Here is a 24,901-nt window from a genome sequence, read left to right on the forward strand (position 1 = left end):
CATATTTAAATTACTTTATTGATTTATTAATTGCATAAGTGTACAAAAAGGACATCTTTTCAGGGAAGGTGGAGAGCTGCAGAGGGCATTATCGCTTTGAGAAAACCAGACGTTTCCTTGCAGCACAACATTTCCCCAGAAATAACTGCAGGTTTCCATTAAAAATCCTTTTTTGGTAAAAACAATGATGAGTTCTTATATGACTGTGTTGCAGTTTCAAAACATGCAGCGAGATTCTTGCTTTATACTGTATATGCACATTTGTAAATGTATAAGTGACAGAATAATATTTAAAGACTGTTCTCATTTCTTTAGCAGGGTTCAGTTGTGTAGAAAACATAGCAGCTGTTTGAGGGTTTTTTTCTTTATAACTTCAAAATGGAAACAGTCTCAACACATCACTTCTAGTCCAACTCTTTCTTCTAGCATTGCCACAGTCAAAAGGCAATTTAAAAGTCATATATTAAATCTATATAGGCATTTTCTAGATGTTTTTTATTTTTTGCTGGTTTTCACTTCAGTTAAAACAGGAAGGTACCCGAATAGAACACAGAAATAATATCTCCAGAAACCAGCTGGCAGGCAAACAGTGGTGTTATCCTACATGTTCCCTCTGACATCAGTCGGGAGTAATGAAGACTAAGTTCAGGAGTGAAAGTGGCCTCTGGACCGAAGGCTTCAACATTTAAAAATCAACTAGAAAGACACGACGCTAATACTTTTGGCTCTTCTTTGAATGTAACACTAAAAATGAGGAAAATGTGGGAGCATTCTTGTTTTTTTGTTGAGACGTGTGTGTGCAAGTGGAGAGGGCTGGCACAGAGTTTCATTCACAGCAGGATCAGGTCTGATGCTGACAGCCTCATGCGTTGGAGTCGTCGTCGGTTACGCTGGGGTTCGGAGAATTGGAGATCTCTTTGAAGAGTTCGTCGTCTTTCAGCATGCTCTGGTAAATGAGAGAAAAGCATTAAGTTTACTATCAGAAGCCGTGGAAACAATAATCAGTGAGTAATTGTTCCTGGTTCTCACCGTCAGATTCTGAATGCCCTCAGAGAAAGCACCAATCTGTCTCACGGTTCCCTCAGAGTCCTCCATCTGTGAGCAGAAAGCAATAGAGCACAAATTTAATATGACTTTTTTTTTTTTTTTTAAATTAAGCAAATCATTAATGAATGCTGAAGAATATGCTCACCTGTTCTAGCCGGTCGAGGTCATCTTCATAGATTTGGAGCTCGAAGCCTTTTTGGAAGCTCCGACCCTTTGGCATCTCCACGTCCATCGGACACACATACTCCTCGTTCTCTTCCTGCTTTTTCTTCCTCAGACTGCCAAAATTACCGAATGATAGTTTCTTTGGCTGGTGTGAACCAGAGAGAGAGGACAGGTAAGTACTACATACATTCGCACAGGAACGCACACATACCAACCTCTGATTTAGAAAAAACACAAAAAGGTCATCATATTTGATCAGTGAGTTTTTGAGACCTCTGCATCATCAGTGTCATTTTTCCTCCTGGAATAAATTGCACAATAAAATTTTAAGTAATATGTTGCACAAAAATGCCAGATGGAGCAAAAAGGATACGAACTAAAAATCATATGCAAACTGATATAAACTGATATCACAAGATTTAAACAAAACAAACAAAAACTTTGTTGAATTTTCTGGCAATGATTTTATGGTTACAAGGTTTTGATGCCAGTTTTAGTGACTTAAAATTCCTTTAAATTAATGTGTAGGCACATTTAATTTCCATGAGAAACTAAACTTTAATATCACTTTGTCAAATCAAATCTCTCAACTTGTTACCCATTTAAAGAGAATACACAGGAAAAAGCATTTCCAACATATTTTCCTTGTAAGTACTCTGAGAAGTAATTGTAGTACTTGTAGTAAGAGAGGACGGTCTGTCTGTGGGAACTCGTGCTTTACCTTGACCTTAGTGGTTGCAGTAAGCAAAGTGTAGTCTGGGTTTTCGAGACACTCCTGTTTGAGCTGCTGGGCCTCTGAACCAATGAGCAGGTTGAAATGTGTGGCAAGGTGGCGCCGCAGCAGAGTCTTGTTGGGGGGGATGTTCAGCAGCAAAGCCATCGTCTCCACATTGAACCGTGGCTCCAGAACCTGAGCGGGAATTTGGTGTATTAGGAGCGGACACAACCCAGGACAGCGTCTGCTCTTCCAGGGAAATTAGCAACTAACTCTCTCACCATCAGGCCCCCATGGACGCCGCTGCCTCTCAGGTTGGGAGCATATTCAGCGAGATCCACAGACCTCAGCCACTCCATCACCCTGTGGTTGGTCCACTGGGAAATCTCTGCCGGTGAAATGTTGTTCTACAGACACAAAGTACAAACCACAAGCACAGTGTGTTCACACATAGCTATGAGTATGTAAAGTCAGTGGGCCGAGCAGCAGAACAGGCTGTTAAAGCGAGCACACCTCGTCTGACGGCCGGCGACGGAGGCAGTTAGGCTCATAGTTGTTGAGTCGGAGGACTTGAATAGCTCTCTTGATGCTGAGGTGATGCAGAACGCTGCCCACCTTCAGGGAAAGCAGGTCATCCTGTTGGACAAAAAAAGATATCAGTGATTTGCTCTAAGATTGACTAAACTGTGATTGTTATCCTTAAAAACACAAGACATCAGAGCTTAAAGAGGATCAGAGAGCCAGTGCTGAAATACAAATACCTGAGAGGGTGAATCTGGGATTAGAGAGGAAACTTTATTTTTATCATGCCAGGTCACTTCTGACTGATACATCAGAGCTAACTCATGCTGCACATCTTACCTGTTCCTGTGAAACATTGTTTGAAATAACAGATCAGAGCTTTCTAAGAGCAGAGCATACCAACCAATCAGTTCTCTGGGAGAATAATTAAAATAGATGCCATGAAGTTCAGTTAACACACTGTAAAGGGGGTCTTACTGCCTTTCCCAGAGCACTGAGGCGCTATTTGCTGTAAATGTTCTTTACTTAAGGCCAAGGTTATGGAAGCTCCTCAAACTTCTGAGAAAATAACTGAAAATTGAGAAACTAACTTGAAATTTGAAGTTGTTAACTTGAATTTTTGACTTACCAATGGCAAAGATTAGGCTTTTTTCAACACCAGGATTAAAGAGTGAGACTAAAAATGTGCCATAAGAAGAGGGTACATTTAAGAATGAGTATTAAAGCTTACTTACCTTGAGGGAGCACCATGAGGGCCAAGTGAGAAAATGCACAAACCAAACATTTTTAGTTTGCGTCTGCACTGTTCTTTTCAGAAGTTGACTACATTTTGTATGGACATTTTTCCTTTTCAAGCTTTTAATTATTTGGCTGTTAAATGTTGTGAAACGAGCTGTTGTTTGTGAACGTAAGGAGGGTTTAGTCCGCTGTGAGGCAAAACAGAAGAGTTGGAAGAGAAATTCTCTTGGTCTTTTTTTCCATAACGTGATATGAAAAGAAATGTATGTATGCAAAGAAGTATTGTTGCTATTGACCTCTCCATCCACTGGTGTAAGTGCTCAGGGTCTATGTAAAATAAATTAGACTTCTTTAATCCTCCTAATAAAAACATATTCCTGGTTTATTAAACTTGCTTTGTAGTGAGGCTTCCATCACCACTGGAGCTCTGTGCAGTAACACTAACATGAGGTGACACTAGAGTCATCAGCCCAGCTTATCCACAGGGTCTGTGAGGGGAGTGAATGTCTCCTATCGGCACTCACCACAGTCATGTAGTGCAGCATGCGACCGTCCACTCTTCCCTCATCAAACTGGGTCTTATACTGAGGCAGGCCGATGTCATCCAGCCATCCTGAGAAGAGGCAGAGAGAATTACATCAATTATTAACTCGAGTAGAACATCAAGTAAAACATCACAAACATAAAAAACTGACCAACCGACTCATATCTTCAACTAGCAGCTGGTACTTACTTGTCACCCAGTTGTAGTCCAGCTTTCCCTTATTGTCCTCCTCCTCTGAGCCGAGGGCCTGAAGAGCCAGCTGGAGCTTCTTTCTGTGCAGCGGGTGTTTGATGCCCAGCTCCTAAACATCCACAAGTTTGGATTAAACATACAACATTCCCCAGTTACTACACAGGAAGTTGAGGGCAGGAATACTTTGCTTTTCTTCCAGTGTTGGTAAACTTATTAAATTCTTCTGCTTCATCGCACCCTCTCCAGGTCCAGCTGCGAGGCCTGTAGCAGCGTCTGTCCAGAGGAGATCCACGCGCGAGCCATGTTTACATAAAGACCAAGACCCTGCTCCTGCAGCCAGTCGCACACCTGATCCTTCGGCCAGCGTGCAAAGGGAGCGTCTACGTCACTACACAAGAAAAGAGAAGAGTCAACAATGAAATAGGCATGCAGACACGCCCCTGTGGACGTAGATCAGTTGTAGTACATGCACTTGTTACATCTTTATTATTCAAACAAACACTACATTCACTGTACAACACAGATTCAAAACAAGGAAACCACATTGTGACTTTCATTATTCATGCTGAATGCACTGACTCACTTGTTGACCCTTTGAAGATCACGAGACCAACCCAGTCTGGGTCCTGCTGTGGCACGCACTCCTCCTCGCTTGAACTCACCCTCTGGTAGATTGTCATCCAAGTTAAATGTGGTAGACTGGCTCCTTTTTAACCTGAACAATAAGACATTAAAGTTAAATACTTAAAAAAAGAACACTCAGAGGGAGGATGTTTACAGGTTTTCTACTCACTTCCCAAAGAGCTTTTTTATTCCTTTGGATTTTTTTCTGCTTTCTGGAGTAGTGGGGAGCGTGTGTGTGCTGTCACTGTTATTCGACCTCTGTGGCAGCCCTGCCAGATCGAGATGGTCCGTACCCTGTCGTTCTGTTTCAGCTGTGCAAACAAATGCCAGCAGATCAGCATCAGCATCATGAGGATAAGGCAGACAGAGCTGCTGCACAGGGTCAGTGCAAAGAGCCAGAATACACTGAGACAGGCACATGAGGACTCCGGAGAGGTCACTGTGAGCAAAGCGATACGCTCTCTAGAATGGCATGCATGCAGACACTGTTCACTGCCTGAGAAAAGGATTGTTACTTTGTTTTAGATTTAGTTGGAAGGTCTTTGAGAGCCGTTTAAATTATTTTATCGAATAATCTGGATCTCAGCACAGCTTTGTGCTCGGGGAAAGCTTTAAAAGAAACAAAGGAGTGTAGGCAAAAACATGCAGGAACATGGCAAAATCTACGTACACTACAGCACACTCAACATACACAGGTACAGAAGTTTGTGCAACAAAGAACAGAGACAAAGTACTGGAGCTATTAAACTAAAAAAAGATGTCAGTGAAGTGAATGGATGAGATCAGAAATTGCAGACAGAAATATTCAGCAGTTTGCTTTCTCTGGACAACTAGTGCAACTCTACCGTGACTTGTGATCTATACTGTACCTAGCATAGGCGCACTCGCACTCCTGCTGCGGTCTTCATGTGTTACAAAGAGCACAACACACAGGACAGGGTCCAACAGAAAAGAACAAGAGGCCAGAAATTATGAGTGAAATAATAATGGGATTGGGGAGATGGGATGCAGATATACAAGTGTACAACACACACACACACACACACACACACACACACACACACACACACAAAAAAAATATAAAAAGCACATAGACAGGACGAAGGACAAACACCAGCCCAGAAACACAGTTCCATAATTAAACTGGGACCACAGCCTGTGGGCTGTAAATTATGGTCTTGGTCCATAGTGTACTCCATGGGTGTGTCTTGGGGGGGAGAAAAAATGTGAAGAAACTCTCACCATGTAGTGGGTTAAAAGCTGAACAAAGCACATTTCCACTAACTCCATGATCTCAAATCATTCCGTTTGCACTCACCAAGGCTTGGACTACTGGTCGTCTTCTTGCCTCCGCGGATCTTGAAGAAACCTTTTCCAAAAGACGACCGAGCCTTTCTCGAGCCAAAGGGATCGTCCTCTACGGTGGCAGGTAAGGTGGCTGAAGGATTTATGGGTGGCTTTTCACTGATGCTACCGATCTCCTCACTTGTCTTCTGAGAGTACAAAAACATTGCTTGTATACAGATTCTGTACTTCCATATACTAAATGCCAGAAAAACTAAAATGAAAGACAATTCAAATGTGAAAGGAAAAAAATGGGTAAGGCTGGAAAAAGCAGTTTGAGGTAAATTAGTGGGGGAGAAAAAAAAAAAAAAAAAAAAATCACAATAGACAGAATCAGTCTTCAGTTTTTAGCCAACGTCATTTCTGCCCATACCTGCTCAGTTTTGCTCCCATCCAGGTGATCCTGAGTCACAGTCTTTGTGTTCTCTTGACTGCTGAAAGCACAACGCAAATCACTTTAAACATTATACTTTACTTAGCAGTGCGAGTCTACAGGACATTATTAACCACACGTAGATACTTCCCGACACACCATCTGCAGGAAATGGACAAAACATGTGTCAGGACTACAGCAGCATCTGTCAAGTGAATGGTTTAGTCGATCCTAATATGTTATGTCTTTATACTTCTGTACTAACAAGCATGCAAACATGCATTCACAATAAAATAAATAATACTAAGGAGATGACCAATCCTTAACAATAATCACACTCCTTTCTCCTTCCTTGAATGCACAATACCATGTCTTATACTTATTAAATGCTCCATTGTGTTCATTTTGCAGTGGAGTGTGACAGGAAATTAGATGAGAACAAGCACTCAGTGACACGTCAAACACGTGGTGCAACGCCACATGGACTGCCCCGGATCATTTAAATATATACGCACATTAAACAGCATGCTTCACTGCTCTTACCACAATTTACAGTGTAAATTTACACTTTATTTATAGCGTAAATTGCAGTGAGAGCTTCCAATACTCTGAGATTTTAATGTGAAAATATGTAATTCCTGGCAAGTTACAGCATTGTAATATAAATACAAGACACATGCAGGCAGAATGAGCACCATTTCACTGTGTTTGTCAGTGAAGAATATGAAAGAGATTCCACTAGGATTGGTGGTTTTCCATGTTTGGATTTGCTGTTTGTTTGGTTCTTTGGTGTCTAGTGTTCTCCGGTTATTTGTTTTTTAATTTGTAAATTAAAAATATTGTTAAAATAAAAACAAAGTCATGTATAACACATAAAATCTTTACCTTTCTGCATCTGCCGGTTCAGATTCTGACACTCTCTCTGGATCAGACGGGCTGGGTGAAGGCGAGGGCTCTTCACTTAGTCTACTGGGGCTTTCCATCTGAGTCAGGGTCAGAAAGACAAAAGAAGATTTAAATGCAATAAAACTGTGACTTAAAAACTCTACAGAGTCCCTGAGAACAGTCTAAATCTGCATACAGAGATCTGACAAAAGATGTTATTCAACTAATTGGTTGTCCAGCTCTTCAACACTCATTTCCAAAGGAGTGAAATTAATGTGAAGTTTTTGTGAGAGTGAGTGTTTTACTGAGCACTTTAGAGTTTAATGATATGTGAAGTCGCTCCAGGGGAGGAAAAACAGTAAAAGTAAAATTAAAAATATCTCATGTTCTCTGCTGTTTAAATAGTGATACCATGGGTGCCAGTTTAGCTTAGTGGGTGAACAGGCAACCGCATGCCACATGACTGAGACGCACCGACCAAGTTTGAGACCGACCCGTGGCCCTTTGCAGCATCTCCTCTCCCTCTCCACAAACCTCATCTGGGCTTTTCCCTCTCAGTTGTTCAGCATCTGTGCCTTCTTGTTTTTCTGACTCCACAGACGGAGAGCTAGCTGGGACTGTGGTGCATCCATCACCAGAACTCTCAATGTGCTCATTATCGTTTGTCTTTGTTTCTGTAATGGACCAAAATATAAAATCAAATTATTTAACACATGATCCTGTTTACAAGATGTAGGAAGTAGGTCAAAAGTTTTCACACACAAGACTATACAAACAACAAGGGGAAAAGGCAAGCAACCCAGGGATAGATGAAGGGTCTGTGTGGCAGCTAAAGCTTAAAATGCATTATTTTAGCACATCATTAATGTCAGTTTTTAAATCCTGTGAATCAAATTTTATGTAAATTTGTCAAAATACTTAAATTTTTAGATTGTAAGTCTGAGTCTAACCTTTCTTTCCCTGCACGGACATCACCATGTCTTGAACTTTCTTGTACCGCAGCAGTGACTGTTTCAGTTCTTCAATTTTACGATCCTGCAAAGGAAAAGGTAAAGAAAAAGAAAAATGAGGTCAGTTTTTCCCCCCCGGAGCAGCTTTGGGTAGCTGGGATGTGATACAAGGTGAATCCTAGTTCATAGGTGTCAAACTCTGTGGGCCAAACCAAATTTGGCCCACATTTGGCCCACGTAGCCATACCAAATTACTATTAGAGCTGGCTTACTGGTATTATACAGCTAATATATATATTGTTTAGTATTAAGCATTGCTTGTTCCATATTCAGTTTTTCAGCAAAACTTGTTTGAGTCCGTAAGAAAAGATTCATTCTTATATCTGGAGGAAGATTTTTTTTTTTCAATAAATATTAATGTTAGCCCGCGACTTTGTTCCAGTTTTGAATTTTGGCCCACTGTGTATTTGAGTTTGACACCCCTGTCCTAGTTGGTCACATGTACCTTTTCTTCATTTGCTGCCATCAAAGACTCCACTGCCTTCTTCATCCTCTGGACTTCCACATCTAGAGAGGGAGAAAAAGATTACTGAAAGAGTTCCTGGTGTGAAGTCTGAGGGTGTTAAAATGTGAGGATATGTAAAATTTAACATACAGGATGCAACATTACAGGCTGTCAGTCCAGCAACATCACGGCCACACTGCTTTTTAGAAACCAAACGTACACACAGTGTTGGTGTGAGCGGGTGTTTCACATGTTAACCTTTGCTCAAACATTTCCACTTTTCAACACACTGATACACACTCTGTTAGCGGTCCCTTTCAGTGCTTGTGTATTTTGGCATACCTCAGCCTTTTCTACCAGTTTCCCTTCTTTCTTCACAGCCACCCTTTCACCTAGAACATTTCTGATACTTCAGAAAACAGATGGATGAACAGAACTTTTTTTGTCCTCCACTTGTTCAGTTTCCTCATTTTTCTTTTTAAGTTCACACTGCAAATTATGCTTATATCTCTCAAACTGTTATTGTTGGCAGTGAAACAAAAGGCCAAAACTTTGAAATAAATCTACTCAAGGATGACTACAAAGAAAATCCTTCTTCTGGAGTGAACCTAATAGAAAAGCTGCAGAATGACCTCAAGAAACTCATTCATACTGAAACATTTTGAGAATCTGGCTGAGCAGAAGCAGTCCTAAGGATAAACTGTCAAAAAAAACCCATGCCTGTTAAACATTACACTGGTCTGGTCTACAGCTACAAATGTTTATTCAAGGTTACTTCTACCCAAGAAAAGTTTGACTAGTTATTAAACTCAGGGGCCTCGCTTATTTTTCCTCACCTGCACTGTAAATGTTTAAAAGGTATGCTCAAGACATGAAGGTAGCTTGTGTTTTTGCTTTAGTCAATAGGATTCTTAAAATGGACACTTGTAATTTGTACTTCAATATAGAGAATCATGGAGAGTGTGTGCTGTGCATGAAAAATGAAACTGTTCTATACAGATGAATGTAGAGTATAGTATATATAACTGATGGGAAAGTGGACATTTATTAAGACAGCTGTACATGAAAGATACTGAAAAGCACAACAGCAGGACAGGTTAGCAGGGTGCGCACACACGCACACACAGGTTGCTGGTGAAGAGAGGTAGGTGATTAACGTTGGAAGACATGAGTCAGAAGGTGGAGTAAGCAGTCTGAATGGTCACAACAAACAGTTCATTCTTCATTCCTGCTAAAAAACACAAGGCAAACTGTTCTCGTTGCTGTTGTAGCCGGGCATTAAAAATCAGTGACAAGATTCGTGCCATTAAAAAAAAAAAAGTTGAGATGTGGCGCGCTGTGGTCGGGTACTAGCACTGGAACTGGTTATAATGGACAAGCAGAGTTCAGATGGCTCATGCTCGTTCATGCAAATAGGGGTGGAGGTGAGTGCAATAATAAAATCACAGACATAAAAACCCCCCTTACGTTTTTCTTTCAGCCTCTTTCTAAGAGTTTCATCTGGATGAGAGACTAAACAGGACAAAAAATTATAAAGTAAAAACTTGCTCCAAATAAACATCAGGAATGTTGATCTTCAGCGAGGCGTGTGATCTGTCTGGTTTCCCCACCTCTGTCTGTGGGCTCTGCACCGTTCAAGCCGATGGCCTTGAAGCCCGTCTCGTCCTGCAGTCTCCTCATCTCTCCGTCTTTGCCCTCCAGCTGCCGCCTCAGTATGGCTAGCTCCTCCTGTTCACCAGGGGACAACAGTGAGAAGATTTTACCACCTCCCCCACTCCCAGTCCAAACAAACCACAATACAGGGGTTCACAGAGGATGACATGGCACACAGGCTGCAGGAGGGTAACGAGTATGAGGAGGGTGATAAGCACTGATCTCTGGAAGTGTTTGGATATTATTAAATATGCAAGCCATTTCCAAAAAGAAAACACCAACATGTTTAAATGACCAAAGCAGGAGTCAAGCACAGAGATATATCTTGTACATGTTATAATAGAGTGGATTAAAAAAAAAAGGAAATGAGTGGGACAATTGTAGAGAGGGACAGGAAAGAAGAACTCTGCCAACTCAACAAAAGCCCAGAATTAAAGCATACTTGTGGTTTAAAAATTAGCATTTGCTAAAATTGGTGCCTAGTAAATGCAGACTTAAGGAAGTGGTGTTTCTGATTGCACTTGACTTAACCATGCATTATAGCAAAATGCAGTGATGCGTGGTTAAGTAAATTATTTGCAAAAATACATACATTTTTGAGCGTGAAAACAGAATCTAACCAGATTTAATCGTTTTATGCCTCAAAAATTAAAAAAGAAGAAGAAGAAGAAGAAGAAGAAGAGGTGCCAAAGGGAGAGGTCAAAAAACCATAATCATACAGCAAGCACAACAGTCATCCTGGGAAAAGCCGACCTTCATCGCCTGGAGTTTGTGCTCTTTCCTCTGTTTCTCATACTGCATCTGGCCCATTTTGATTTTCAGGCTAGAAAGCTTGGCCATTAGTGACTAGCAGTAAAGAGACAAGCCACGGAAAGAAGAAGAAAACAGAAATGGGAAGGAGAGAAGATAAAAAGAGATCAAGAAATGTTGAATATCTAAATTTCCAGGAAAATGACCACTAAAGCAGATTAAAAGTAGGCGCCGCAACAAACAACAAAACCCCCAAACAACACGCAGTTACTACATGCAGTTCAAGAAGCATAAGATAGAAAACATCCAAAGCAATCATCTGGAAAATTCTAGTAAGCAGAGTCACTCCTTCACCTTTTCTAACTTCAGCATATAAAAGGGTGGTGGCAATCTGATAGTCAGCTGGCCTTCACCTAGTTTAGTTTAGCTTTTTGTGTTCTTGGTTAACTTCTCTTTTCAAACTGTAAAACAAACAATTTTCTTGTCTGTGTTGTAACAATTAAGGGTCCATTTGATATTTGAACTTGTTTCATTTTGCAACCAAAACCTAAATTCACAGCATTCAAACAGCCACGAGAATCTCTGAATGAGAAGGAAAAAAAAATCCTAAAAAACATGAAGAAATCTCAGATGTTGTTAATGGAATTGGATTAAGAAGCAAAAGGGTGACAAACTCTTTGTGACCAGGAGAGAGGGGAAAAAAAACCAAACAAAAAACAAAAACATGGTGGTTAGTAACCCCCCAGCCTCTGACTGACCACCTTCAAAGCAATTGCATCAGTTACCTGGCAGAAGGCAACTATACTCCAAATAACTGCAGTCCTTCTCAGACAATTTGGTAAAGGTTTGTCAATATGTCATCTAATTCATAACACCCCATTACACTGCAATCAATCAGAGTCACTGTTCCAGTGAGTGCAAATCATCTACGATGAGCCTTTTTGCAATAGAGGACTCAAGTCAATGGTTGCATTGTGGTTATATCCCACATAAAAAGGAAGGCTGCTGACCACCAATGTCATTTTGAAGAAGCTGAATCACCATCCTGCAGCAGTGTGGCACCATTTGTGGAGGAACTATGAAATTTCTGTTTCAAATTTATGATGTTCTGGCTGGACCCTGAATATAAATAAATTTTTTGATGTAAAATTCTGTGTACGTAGACAGCAACAGATTGGCCACATATGTCAACAGATTTGCAATTTTTGCAGATTAATCACAAACACATTGCAAGTACAAAACAATTTCAAAAAGTCAGAACTCCTATGGACAGAAAGTCCATAGGAGGTGTAGAAGTGGCAGAAGCTTTTCGCTTCAGTGGTCTCAGAATCTCCTCTCTGCTTTTCAAAGATGATGTGATTAAGCTGGCTTTATCAGATGATGGCCTCCAGCTCGCACTAGAGCAGTTTGGAGCAGAGTGTGAAGCAGTGGGAATGAGAAGCAGCACTTCCAAATCTGAGGCCATTGACCTCAGGCGGAAAAGGGTGGAATGCCCACTCCGGGTCAGGGATGAATTCCTGCCCCAAAGGGGGAGTTTAAGTATCTCGGGGTCTTGTTCACGAGGAAGGAGAGAATTGAGTGGGAGATCGACAGATAGATTGGTGCTCTGGGTGCAGTGACACGGATGCTGTGCGGGTCCATCGTGGTGAAGAGAGAGCTGAGCATGAATGTAAAGCTCTCAATTTACCTATGGTCACAAGCTTTGGGTAGTGACTGAAAGAACGAGATCGCAGATACAAGGGGCAGAAAAATGAGCTTTTACTGAGTGGCTGGCCTCTTCTTAGAGATAAGGTGAGGAGTTCAGCCATCCGGGAGACACTTAGATTAGAGCCGCTGCTCCTCCATGTTGAAAGGAGCCAGTTGAGGTGGCTTGGGCATCTTACTAGGATCTCTCTTGGGCGCCTCCTGGGTGAGCCATCCGCCACCTGGAGGAGGTCCCAGGGCAGATGCAGGACATGCTGGAGACATATCTCTCAGCTGGCCTGGCAACACCTTGGTATTTCCCTGAAAAGGCTGGAGGAGTTAGCCAGGGAGAGGGAGGTCTGGGCTTCTCTGCTTAGGCTGCTGCTCCAATAGTGTAACAGAGCCCCGGATAAACGAAAGAAAACATATAGATGGATGAATAGATTGCATTCAGTTTCCCCCCTCCCCTTCAGATTTTACACAGCATCTGAACTTTTTAGGAATTGGGGTTGTAAATGCCAACTCAACCTCATTTCAATTTAAAACCGACACTGTATTATCACCATTTTGATCCATCAAAGCCGCTCTGCAAATGCCAACTGACTGTGACTGATTACAGTCCTCGTCCACATCTGCAAAGGAACCATTTCCAAGGCAACAAGATCCCAAGCTCATTGCATAGTTGCAAAAATTCTGGCTGTGCTGTGGTCTCAAACCACTGCTTTCCCTACTGTGACTACACCATAATACTATACAAATAGCAGCTGAAATGGTTGCATGAATAACTTTATCCAGGTAACAAGAGATGTACAGATATTATATATTTTTTAAAGGGCATAAAAGAACAAAAGAACAGCCGTTAAGTATTGACTTTAAACAGAATGGTGGATTTTGGCTGTTTAAAAAAAAAAAAAAAAAAAAAAAAAAGGGTAAAACTAGTCTTTAAGATACATAAACAGCCAGTAAAGTGCTCTGGGATGACTCACCTTAGTGGATTTAAGTTTCTTTTCATACTGTAGTTTTTCAGTCTCCAGTTCAGTCAGTCTGTACCGCAGCTCATTAATTTCAAGAATCAAATCCTGACAAAAGAAAAAGAAAAAAGAACAGGTCACACCTTAAATACTGAAGGATAATTTTTGTCCTCTAGATAAAATTTTAACTCTAAGATTCCAAAATGAAATTTAAGTGAATAATTTTAACATCTCATTAACTGCTCCCATCTTGCAAATGTGACTTGTATCAGCACAAAGTTCTATAAAGTGACTACAAATGCATTTGAAAGCAGCAAATCAGTGCTTCCAAGCAGCAGCAGTGATAAAATGAGAGGAAGCTGCTTGTAGAAAAGAAGTGATTTATGTGCTGTGAGGCGGAACACAGACAGCAGCTTTTTGTTCCAGCGGGGTGGAAGAGATGGCCGCGCTGCTACAACAAGACCATGACGTGTTTGAAAGCTTTCCAGACATTCTGCTCAGTCTATCTGGGAAGCAGAGACCTTCCCATCTCTAGTAAACAAATGACTGACAACATCTTTATAAAAATCTTGTCTAATAAAGTAACAAAAAAAAAATCCAATTAATATTACAATAATGTGGGTATACCGTCAATGGCTAGTTTAGCAAACACTAACAACAAGAAATAAAAATGACTTTGAGACTGATAATAAGACGGGATCCTCTCTCCCCCAGGTTTAAGACAAAATAAATGAGTGTTTCATTATTGTTGAGTCTGTGTGTGTCTGTGTGCGTTAAGTGAGATAGAAAAGAAACATTCAGAAACAAAGAGGATTAGTTCACCTCACTGTCCCTAAATCCGTCATCAAAGTCAAGCCTCTCGTTTTTCATACTGTTGAGTTTCAGCTTAAGGTTGGACACTTCAGACATAAGCTCAAGCTTCTGAGTCTCCAGAGCAGTTCTACACAGAAGCTCCTGTAATAGCAAACAAACAATCTGTGTAAACAACACTGGTAGTACAGGCATTATTGTGTAAAAGTGGAGACACAAAAAAGTCATCTGCAAAACCTCAATGATTAACAGTTTTAACAAGACGCCCCTGTTACACCCACTTATAAACTTAGCACAGCAGTGCACACAGTAGATGTTTACTTGACAGGAGGGCGTGAACTCAGCTCTTCCAGTTGAGAGTCAGTACCACCCAAACACATCTGCACCATATGTCCATTTGCAACTTTCACTACTGGGGGGCTTTGGTTTGGGAATAGCCTTCCCGTCCTCAGAGTGTAAGACAAACACACAAACACACACAGACCTGTTGCAGCATCTCCTCTGTGGCGTTGAGCTTCTCCCTGTGCTCATCCAAACACAAGTCCAGATCACGAATCTTCTCCCCCTGAGCCTCAACCTGGTCTGTCAGTACACTCACCTGCATGAACACAAGGTAACACATTTTAGAAAGGACAGCAAAGCCTGATATTAAACAAACCAAGGGCCAAGTTATTAAAGAACATGATGAGCCAAAGTTATCCGTTCCACTCTTTGTACTATTATAGATTTTTAAGAGTTTTAAGTCAGAAGAGAAATCTCTCTTAGTGCGTCAGGGGTGGCGGCAGCTGTAGAATCATGCAATCAACATATACAGATACCCTGCTCCTAAAAACATTGAGGGCGAGAACTAAACAAATCTGATCACAGTTCAAGTGCAATAAAACTTTTGCATGTGGGGCACAAACACAAGCAAGCTTTGAAACCTCCAGTTAGGTTTTACAATGTTTCAGTTCCTTTCCAGATCCTGGAGAGTCCACCCGTAGCTGGATAAATTATACAAACACTGACTAATAATTACATTAGTAACCATTTGCCACCCCAGGGAAATTCATTAAAAATCAACAAACAAAAATGAATTCAATAATAAAACATTATGTGAACTATTATTCAGAAATTCACAGTTTCTTGAAGTTTTCAGAGCTGCAGCAGATTTATTGAGTTTGTTAAGGACGTCAGGCTGTGCTCCATTTTCACCTTTTAACTCTGTGTTGGTTTAAGTATTTTCTTAAGTAAAACAATATTTATCAGTAAGTGTTTTTTGTGTGTCAAACCCCTGACCTAATTTTTAGAGCTTCAAGCATTCTTTCAATGCTTGATGTTGCTAGGTTACAAAAATGATTTCTCCCCCGCCATTGTTTACAGTGTTGATAACACAAGTCCTGCCCTTTCTTGTTTTTGACTGGTCGATGAGAGGGACAAGTAACATTAATGAGCTTCACAGGAGTTTTACAGAAAATAGACGGTGGAGGAGATGGTAAAATTATGGAATTACTGCTAGGCAGGTACCTGAAGCACAAGAGACTCCTTATCACTCTCTAGTCGTGAAAGCCTCTCCTGGTAATGGTCACCTCCACCCAATGAAATGTGTCCGTTAGACTGGGGAGAGAAAAATAAATTATTAGAAGAACTCTACTGAGCCATTTGCAAGGGTATGATAATGTATTCCTACGCTTTAAAGACAAAACCTCAAGTCTTTGATGTCTACTAATGTTCTCAGCTGAAATTCAAAGTGCCTGAGCAGCTACACCACTTCACCCAGCACAAATAAAACCTTACATGGTTGAAATGGAGAGCTCACATTCAGACTGCTGTACACAGAGTGGGTTACAGCATTACACAAAAACTCTCACTGGCCTGCAGCCAGTCACTGCTCTGATTCCCAAGAAGTCTGTGCGTTTCTTGCTGCATGCACATCAACTGTGACACCAACACAGCTAATCCATCTTGGATTCCATGGGAACTCAGCAGAACAGGACAATTGTTCTGCGTTTTTTCGCTTAGCAAACAAGCCATTTGTGGACTTGGATACAAGACTGTTTGGCCACACTGTTCTGTATTAATACAGCTTTAATTTGGCACACGCAACAATCAGAATCAAACCAGCTGTGCTACAGTTTGTTTGAAGGACTTCATGCCCAGCCATCACAGGAGAAACTCCTTCCATGATTTTTTTTTATAATTAGTCCTTTATTTATCCAAGTAAAAAAATCTCATTGAGATTAAAAATCTCATTTCCAAGCGAGACCTGGCAAGATTACACAACTTGCACTGATTTCAAAAACAGAAAATGCAACACGAGCGCTACAACGGTTTACCCTGAGGCTACACTTTTCTGGATGGCAGAAGAGCAAAAAGTGGTCTGTTTGCTTCAATTTCTAAAGACCTGCTAATAAACTTTATCTCTTTCCATGAATCCAACTGATATTTCTAACATCCACAAGTAAGGGTCTTACCATGTGACCGTGGAGCCACTCAACAAGGCTGTCAGCTGTGGAGTCGGGGATCTGGCATCGTAGACTCTCCCTTTCCTCCGAGTCCATCAACTCTAGGACACTTCTTAGGTCTTCCAAAAGGTGAAGCGCTCGCAAACTACCCATAAAAGGTGACGTAGGCGACTGGCAGTCAAACAAACCATTGGAGTAGTCTATAGCTTTGGAACCTGAGACAAAAGAATCACAACAGGAATAAATATGAGGATAAAATTAGTCCAGAGACAGACTGCAGTGTCATCTTATGCTGCATGTGATGTTTGTTGACAAGCTTTAGTGAGTAAAAGTTCTCATCTGCTAGATTACAGAGGACATCAATCATTTTGTGGCTCAGGCACTAACAGTAATTGAAGAGCACAATATAATTTTCCAAAATGTTGGGATGCTGTGTAAAATGTAATCACATTATTTAAAGCCAACACTGAATACACAATTTATAAAAAATGCTGAAACGGAATAACTGTCAAAGTGTATGTTAAAAAAAAAAAAAAGTTATTTCATAAAGGTTGGAACAGGCATGTTTACCACTGTGTTGCATCACCTCTTTTTCTAGCAACATTTTAAGCCTTCTGATGAGGACAAAAGGCTGGCAAAGTCACAAATGTTCCATCCTTACAACAGGTTGGGCTCTCTTTGACAGATTTTCTGGACCCTCCTTATAGACCTTTGCTACTTTAATTAAAGTAGAATCTGGTTTGGCATAATCTTGCTAACATAATCAAAGATCTTAAAGACATTGTCTGGATGGCAGAATACATTACAATTAAGCTGCAGCATCAATAGCACCTTTACAGAATTGCATGTTACCCATGTCACAAGCACTAATACACCCCATCACATCAATACTGATTGATCAGACTAAAGAACTTTTTTTTTTCCTCTCGACTTTTCACCAGTTCATGTCAAATGATGTCATGCCAAGTCATTTGTGTTAAATTAGTGATAACATGAATGACTTCCTGAGATTTGTTTTTATTCAGAATTTAGACAGTGACACCACCTTTTGGAAATACAGTTGTGCACACTATAGGTATCAGATTTCTAAAAATTATAACACCGCACTATCTGGGCATAGACCCACTGCGGGGGGAAGGGATATGGAGAGAAATGTAATGCATATAGGTGACTGGATGAGATTTATATAGGTAAAAAAATAAATAAATAAAAAAGGACCCCCCCCCCCCAAAAAAAAAAAAAAAAGTTTAATGATGCTATCAGATTGACCTTTTTCACTTGGATTCTTTTATTGTTAAATATGTGGGGTGGGGCATTAACTTTTCCCAGCTTTTAAAAGGGGTAGAAAAAGTTTAAGAACCACTGGTTTAGAGTTACACAGACTCAAAGTGCAAAGAATAAAGGCTAGATAGAGCACAAGATATCACATGACAGCTTGAATGTCAGCTGTGCAACAAGCCATAACAAGACACCAGATAAGGGCTTATCAATGTTGACTCAACCTGGAAGACCCGCAGAGACTTTTGTTGCTTTAGGCTTTCACGAGTACTAAAAGTCATGGTAAAATATTGCGCTGATGCTTTTTAATGGGAGAGGTTTACCTGCTATAATTCCATCCATCTGCTCAAGAGCAGCAGCCAACATGTCGCTGGCATCAGACATCATCTTCAGTCACTGACAAACCTATAAAGACCAATAAAACCAGTTTAAAGGGTTAGCCCCAAAACACAGTAAATGTTTTAAAACTATTTTTTAAACTACAGTTCAGTTCACATTTCAACTTACAGGTTACAGATTTTTTTATTTTTTCAAACATGCCTGCTCATGAACATAAAAGAAACTTATTGTTATGCATTTCCAGTTCACTGTTGAACAGGATGATTTTTTTAAATGTTACAGCTTTAACCAGGCATACATTTTTAAAAACTTGTTTAAGCCACAAAAAACAAAACGAAACAAAATAAAATTTCCTGATTAGCAGAGGCAAATCAAAATTGTGAGATACCCAGTTGGGATAATGATTACAAATTGTGACTTATGGATGGCAGCAAAGTGGCAGAAACTTAGCGCACTGTGGTGCTGGAAGATAAAAATTGTGTTTTGCTAAGAATTTTGATCTGATGTTATGCATATTTTGATATGCCAGTTGTTTCTGTCACAGCTAACCACATTCATTTTTCACAACTTAAAAAAAAAAAGATAAATGAAATTTTTGTATTTTTTTTTTTAAACTGCAGCCAAATCACTTTTACACATGCGTTGTGTTATGAGGAGGCGGCTAAATCTGATAACACACTGCCTGCTTGGATCAAGGCCTTCTCTGGGTTTTTTAAGAAGTAATTTTGTGCATCATTAAACATGAATTCAGCTGCAATACTGTTGGGTTTCTTTGAGCCATGAGTTTCGAGTCTTTAACAGCTGGTAAAACAACATAATTCTGAGTAGGGTTTGACTGTATAAAAATAAGTCAGTTTTTGCATGGTTATATGATAGCAAGGCATCTCTGGCAGCTTAAAAAAACAAGACAAAAAACAAACAAAATCAGGCGATTTGTTGAGTTTCTTTAACTTCCTGTTGTTTAACTCTGTGCTGAAGAGTTCTCATGTATATTTTCTAAAACTAATGAATGCCACACATAATATTAAATTAAACCAATATCTAAAACACTGGTGTTCTGAATGTCCTATCAAGAGGACAGTGGGAACTTTGTTTGGATTGAAATAAAGATGCATTTTCGTGTCCCAGTCTTGGAGATTTGCCCAAATAACACAGCAGTCCCTTTCTCCTCTGATGTTCGAAAGACCCTGCTGTATATTTGTACATGTTTAAGCATGCAAATAGAGATGTTCATGTGCACACAAACATCCACTGACACCTCTTCCTTTATTCAGCTACCTTCAATCCTGGGAGTGCCCAGCACTGGGACGTTCCACCAGTTTCAGACTTTATGGAAACCACCCACAGACTGAGCACTGTTATTTAAGCATTTCTGTGGTCACAGTTTCCATTATGTGTAAAAGAAGCATGTACTAAAACACAAGACTCGACACAACACACAGCAGACTGAGAGGAGATGAGCACCCAGCATGCCACTGGTCCACAGTAAAGTGCTGGGTGGTTTCCAACAGTAAAATCCTGAGTGTGTAAAAATGCTTCTCTCAGTAACAACAGTAGCTGCTTACTACACATTTTGCAAAAGACCTGACATTTAGAAAAGGCAGGGCAGAATTCGAGCATTTTACAATGTTTCCATGGAAGGACGAGGGCTGGTATACAAATATTTCTGCACATATATCCATAAATATTTCGTGCCTGTGTGTGTAGACACTCCTAAAAAGCAATTGCAACCCCTTTAGGAACCCTGCAAGGGATGACCTTTGAATGGTTGTCAGCTAAAATCTAAACTAAACTGACTAATTGATTAATTATACAAATCATGCTAGTTTATATAAGAATTTGGTTTGCTAATAAGCAGCACAAATTCAAAAGTCAATATAATTTAGAAGCTATAACTAAGAAACAGTTGCCATAATATCAGCTACAGTAGTGTGCAGGGGTACTAATGTACATTTATTTTAATTACACTCTCTTGTTAACACAATTATAACAGAGCCATCTTTGGATCCTTGGTTAACATCCTTGCAAGCTTTGTTTCGGCTGCTGTTCATAGCAGTGCATGGTTAAGCTGCTCAATTAACACTTTGACAAAGTTGGATTTCACTCACTTTGCTTTTGCAGGCAGAAAAGCAGTTTAGAAATTAATAAATTAGAACAGCTTTTCAATATTTTAGTCATTAAAAACAGAAAAGTAAAATCTCAGATGTTAAGAGTCTGCTGATAATGTGAATGCTGTTAGCATCATGATGTGAAACCGGAAACAATGGGACAACATCTGCCCATATCTACTGCCAGTGCCGAGTGCTCCCTTAACAGTTTCTGACGCTTGAATCCTCATCTCAGGGATATGATAACCAACAAAGGATTGAGTGGACTGATGAACATCTATCATTCAGCTGATGCCAGTTTACAAAGAGTTCTGCGAAGAGCCAATAAAAATTACCTGCAAACTGGTGGTAAAAAAATGAATAAAAAAATAAAGTTATTGTCTAATCTGACTGTTTGTGTACTGCAGCAGCTTGGCTCGCTCTTTGAGCTTGTTTTTATGAAGTTCTCTGGGCTAAAGCAAATATAGATGAAATTATTTTATTATACGGAAATGTTTACCTGGCTGCTGGTCTGCTGTTTGATTCCAGGCTCATTACAGTTTTATGGGCATGTGTGCTATTGGTGAGGTTTGTGCAACTTGAGAAAAGAAAAAGGACATCCTGCCAGCACTGCTTGAAATGCATAAACTACAAACAGATTGAGGGAAGGCTTTTATTGAGGCGATATCTCAGCATTTCACAGCAGCCAGCACAGAGTTTGGATCATGATGAGACAAAACTGGAATCCAGACCTGCAGGGCATCCCCTTCAAAAGCCTGAGTCAGCTTTTCTATCACAGCAGAAAAGCAAATATGGGTTAGCACATGGCCTTTAGCAAACATACTTCAAACAGCAGCTCAAGACCAGACATGCTGCTCTGAAACCTGCTAATAAGTGCAAACAGCCTTCTGAGCACTTCCACAGCTTCATCCTGGATGTAGGATGGACACAGCAAAAAGAATTCCTAATTACAGGGACATGCACTCTTTCCTCAAGTCCCAGGAAGCCTCCATGTTGCTTTAGTTATGTGTAAACATAAGATGGTTGTCTAGAAAGCAGCCAAGGTAACAGTCTGTCCCGTTTTTTTTAAAGCTCTGGGACAAGTGATTGTTTTGAATTACAAAATAAGTGTTCATTAAATGTCATAATTTTCCACATTTGAAAGAGACAGGTACATATTATATATGACAAACTGTAACAAAGCCTTATAAACCTAGATTTATAAGGCACTTTTCCTTTATGATGCATGTTAAGCATCTGTCCAAGACTGCCATCAAAGGAGACATCTCAAAATTCCCAATGAGCAAGCATCGCTCTCAAACAGAGTCCCTCTGTCTGCCTGTCTATAAGCACCACTTACACCAGCCATAAGACAAAACAGAGAGCTCTATTGTTCATCATAGTGGTTTGTTTTGACTGAGCTGCATAAGCACACAAAGGCTGGGAGGGAGGGGGAAAAAAAACGGCATTGCAATGCTACAGTTGACACCTGCCTGCATACTCTTTTCAGACTAAAAAGAGCCTCAAAAGTAAACTGAAAGAACATGCAAAAGCAGCTTTGCCCCTTGGTGAAATCAGCCATGTAATTCACAGAGACATGCAGAGAACAATGAATACAGGAGGGAGAGTGGACCACTATAATTGCTTTTCAAATCCTGCAGCTCAGGTCCCTTTAGGCAACATAAACCTACTTCACTGGGTGCTCCCCTAAGAGCTCCGGTACTCGTGGTATAGAAAGAAAATAAAGAATATCTTAATTCCTGAGTTACACGTGACCAGCGAACTATGCTTCAGCACATGCAGCGGCAGCACACAACAAAACAGAAGCCTCTGGCTCATTTTCTTTCACAGATAGTTGCATGTGCCTGTAAAAACTGATAGCAGTCTGTACTGAGATGAATAGCTGTCATGTTAGAAAAGACTAGAAAAGACAAACCAGGCCAAAAATCACACCACAGTTTGTTTTACTTAGTCTGTTTTTATCCAAGTTACGTGGCAATTTCCGTGGACATGACAGCGTAGGCCCACATAATAACACTTTATATGTTTTGACTCATGCAGGCCTTGACTCATTCTTCACCTTTACACAGTTTTTCTATGACAAAAGCCAAACTCCTTTTCTACCACAGACAGAAAACAGTATATTTAGCACAAAATAAGGAATCAACTCACTGCTTTTAATTTAGAAATCAGAAGAGTATCTAAGATATTTATCATACACAAGAGGCAAAAGAAATTCCCAATGTTTTTCCTGAATAAAAGTGGGGTTTTATTGATGTTGCTTTACTTAGCCATAGGCAGTAAACTCCTGTGCCTGCAGGGATTTGGTGTATGTGTGGACACATTTAGAGTATTCATCAGCTACCTGCAGGAATAACCTGCAGCTATTTCCAACATGGCTGAATACCTGGATGCCTGTCTTTACTTTTATACCTCCCGGCAAGAGGTTTGAAAAGGGGACAGGGAATTTTCCTCCATCTTTAGACTGGCTGGAAATAAAATCATGAAAAACCTTAATGGTATTCAAGCAATTAGTGATGTAGCAATGTAAACACAGCTTCCAAAAGGTGGAAATGTAGTTTTTAAGATAAAGTGTTTCATGTGAGAAGGGCTTCCAAGAGCGTTTCCTGCCTGCATGTATGTGCACAGTCGTGGCAGAAGTTCATTTGTGTTGGATGGAATCACACATTCTTTTCATATTACTCACAAATGCACAACTTGTGTCTTAACTTGACTAAGAAGTCCTTCATCTTCATGCACATGCAATGAAATGCAACACTGAATAATATACATGCCATACAGAAGATTGGTTATGCTGCTGCGAACAACAGTAGGCTTGTTTTTTGGGGAATTTTCCTTAATATAAACTCCTTGCATTTCCTTTTTTGGCTGCAATGCGGTGAAGACAGGAAGATGCTGAAAAGTGACCCCTGGGAGTGTGTGAATAACAAAGAGCGAAGACCTAAACTGCTTTCAATTAGCATTAAAAAGGGGATTAAGTTAGTAAATCAATGAATTCAAGGAAAAGCACCCAAAATTACTGTTGGCAACATCTGGTTTCCAGACAAGTGTGCTGCTTTCAAGAGCTTTTTTAAAGAAACAAAAAGGCCAAACTATAACACAACAACTGATTAAGTTTTACGTCTCTCAGAGGAACTCCAGAAAGTCTACTTCACATTCGGGGGCAGTTCACGATCACTACTAAAGCTAAATCCCACTAATTCAGCACCTAGGGCAAGGCAAATGAAGCCAAATGAATGTTACTTTAGATACAGATAAAAACACAGAGGGGGAAAGAGGGTAAGAGCAGCCTCAGGCGATGGAAAACAATGGCACAGTGCAGAGATTAGATATGTGGCAGGTCATGAACAGACTTCTTCCAGTTAGCTTCTGTTACATATTTAACGTAAAGCTGAAACATTAACGTTTTGTCTACAGTCGGGTATTTAGGACACTTTGCGTCATTCGTTTCTTACAGTGTTAACGAGTCAGATTTCACTAACACGAGTCAGATTTCACTAACCAGACAAAACCTAACAGCTCGGGGACCTGCTGGTTATAAAAAGTTAGAAAAGTGACCATAAAACGGTAGCTTTGTGAGACATGCGCGCGCATCTGCGCGAGCCTCAACGGCGGCAGCTTGTTCGGACTAAACGGTAACTTTAGCAGACTACAACAATAAATCACAGCTGTAGCCTCAAGAAGGACGCGTACCCAAACTCTTCTCGAAGAATTTCAGCGCTTCCGTAGTTTCGTCTTCTCGTTTTTTCTGAGAAAAATCCACAAAAGTTGTGTTCTGAACTTCTCCGTGCCCACCAGTACGACCCTGCCGTCCGTGCACATCGCTACGCCATGATGTCGAAGTGACAGGGTCGCTGAAAAACTTTGCATGTCATGGCTGAAAAATCCCACCCCTGCTACAGGCTTGGATTGGCCTGGAATTTAAATGGGAGTCCTGGTGCGTTCACTGTAACGTGCCTAACATAGGAGCTGTGAGTTTTCTGCGGGAGATTCAGTCATCTCCGGTACGGGAAATGATTCAGAGAAACCAGAAACTGTTTGAAAAAAACAAAACAAACATTTTTATTGTCATCTTGATGTAGGAATAGTCACAACCAACAGCAGCTTTCACACACAGCGGTCCGTCGAGCTAAGTAACGCAAAAGTGAAATTCCCCATGTTTTCCTGGATCGGGGAAGAGACGTATTCCTTAAATTCTTGGAAGCCTTACTTTTGTGGCTAGTGAGCTTTAAAGAAGTACAGGCGACACCAAGTGGTGTTA

The 24,901-nt window shown here is 40.4% G+C and overlaps 1 protein-coding gene across 10 annotated transcripts; it reads right to left on the bottom strand.

Moving 5' to 3' along the window:
- ppfibp1b (PPFIA binding protein 1b) lies at nt 1-24,560 on the bottom strand. Of its 10 annotated transcripts, none has more exons than XM_026176292.1 (28): nt 24,334-24,560; nt 18,517-18,598; nt 16,925-17,130; nt 15,978-16,067; nt 14,956-15,069; nt 14,484-14,615; nt 13,677-13,769; nt 11,011-11,103; nt 10,215-10,332; nt 10,072-10,116; nt 8,605-8,666; nt 8,100-8,184; nt 7,684-7,823; nt 7,150-7,247; nt 6,265-6,322; nt 5,866-6,040; nt 5,417-5,449; nt 4,717-4,858; nt 4,507-4,638; nt 4,161-4,311; nt 3,921-4,032; nt 3,712-3,800; nt 2,441-2,563; nt 2,209-2,334; nt 1,934-2,122; nt 1,193-1,357; nt 1,030-1,095; nt 1-946 (listed from the first exon to the last, which is right to left on the bottom strand). In XM_026176292.1, exons 2-28 carry the CDS (start codon nt 18,578-18,580, stop codon nt 863-865), a joined length of 2,985 nt encoding a protein of 994 aa, XP_026032077.1. In that variant the 5' UTR covers nt 18,581-18,598; nt 24,334-24,560; the 3' UTR covers nt 1-862. The 10 variants fall into 10 exon arrangements, with proteins under 10 accessions (XP_026032077.1, XP_026032078.1, XP_026032076.1 ...); XM_026176293.1 differs by having other exon boundaries at nt 5,866-6,037; nt 6,265-6,325; XM_026176291.1 differs by having other exon boundaries at nt 6,265-6,325.
- Between the last annotated feature and the right edge of the window lie 341 nt (nt 24,561-24,901).

The sequence above is a fragment of the Astatotilapia calliptera genome, chromosome 7 (assembly GCF_900246225.1).
Source record: "Astatotilapia calliptera chromosome 7, fAstCal1.2, whole genome shotgun sequence".
Lineage (NCBI taxonomy): Eukaryota > Metazoa > Chordata > Actinopteri > Cichliformes > Cichlidae > Astatotilapia > Astatotilapia calliptera.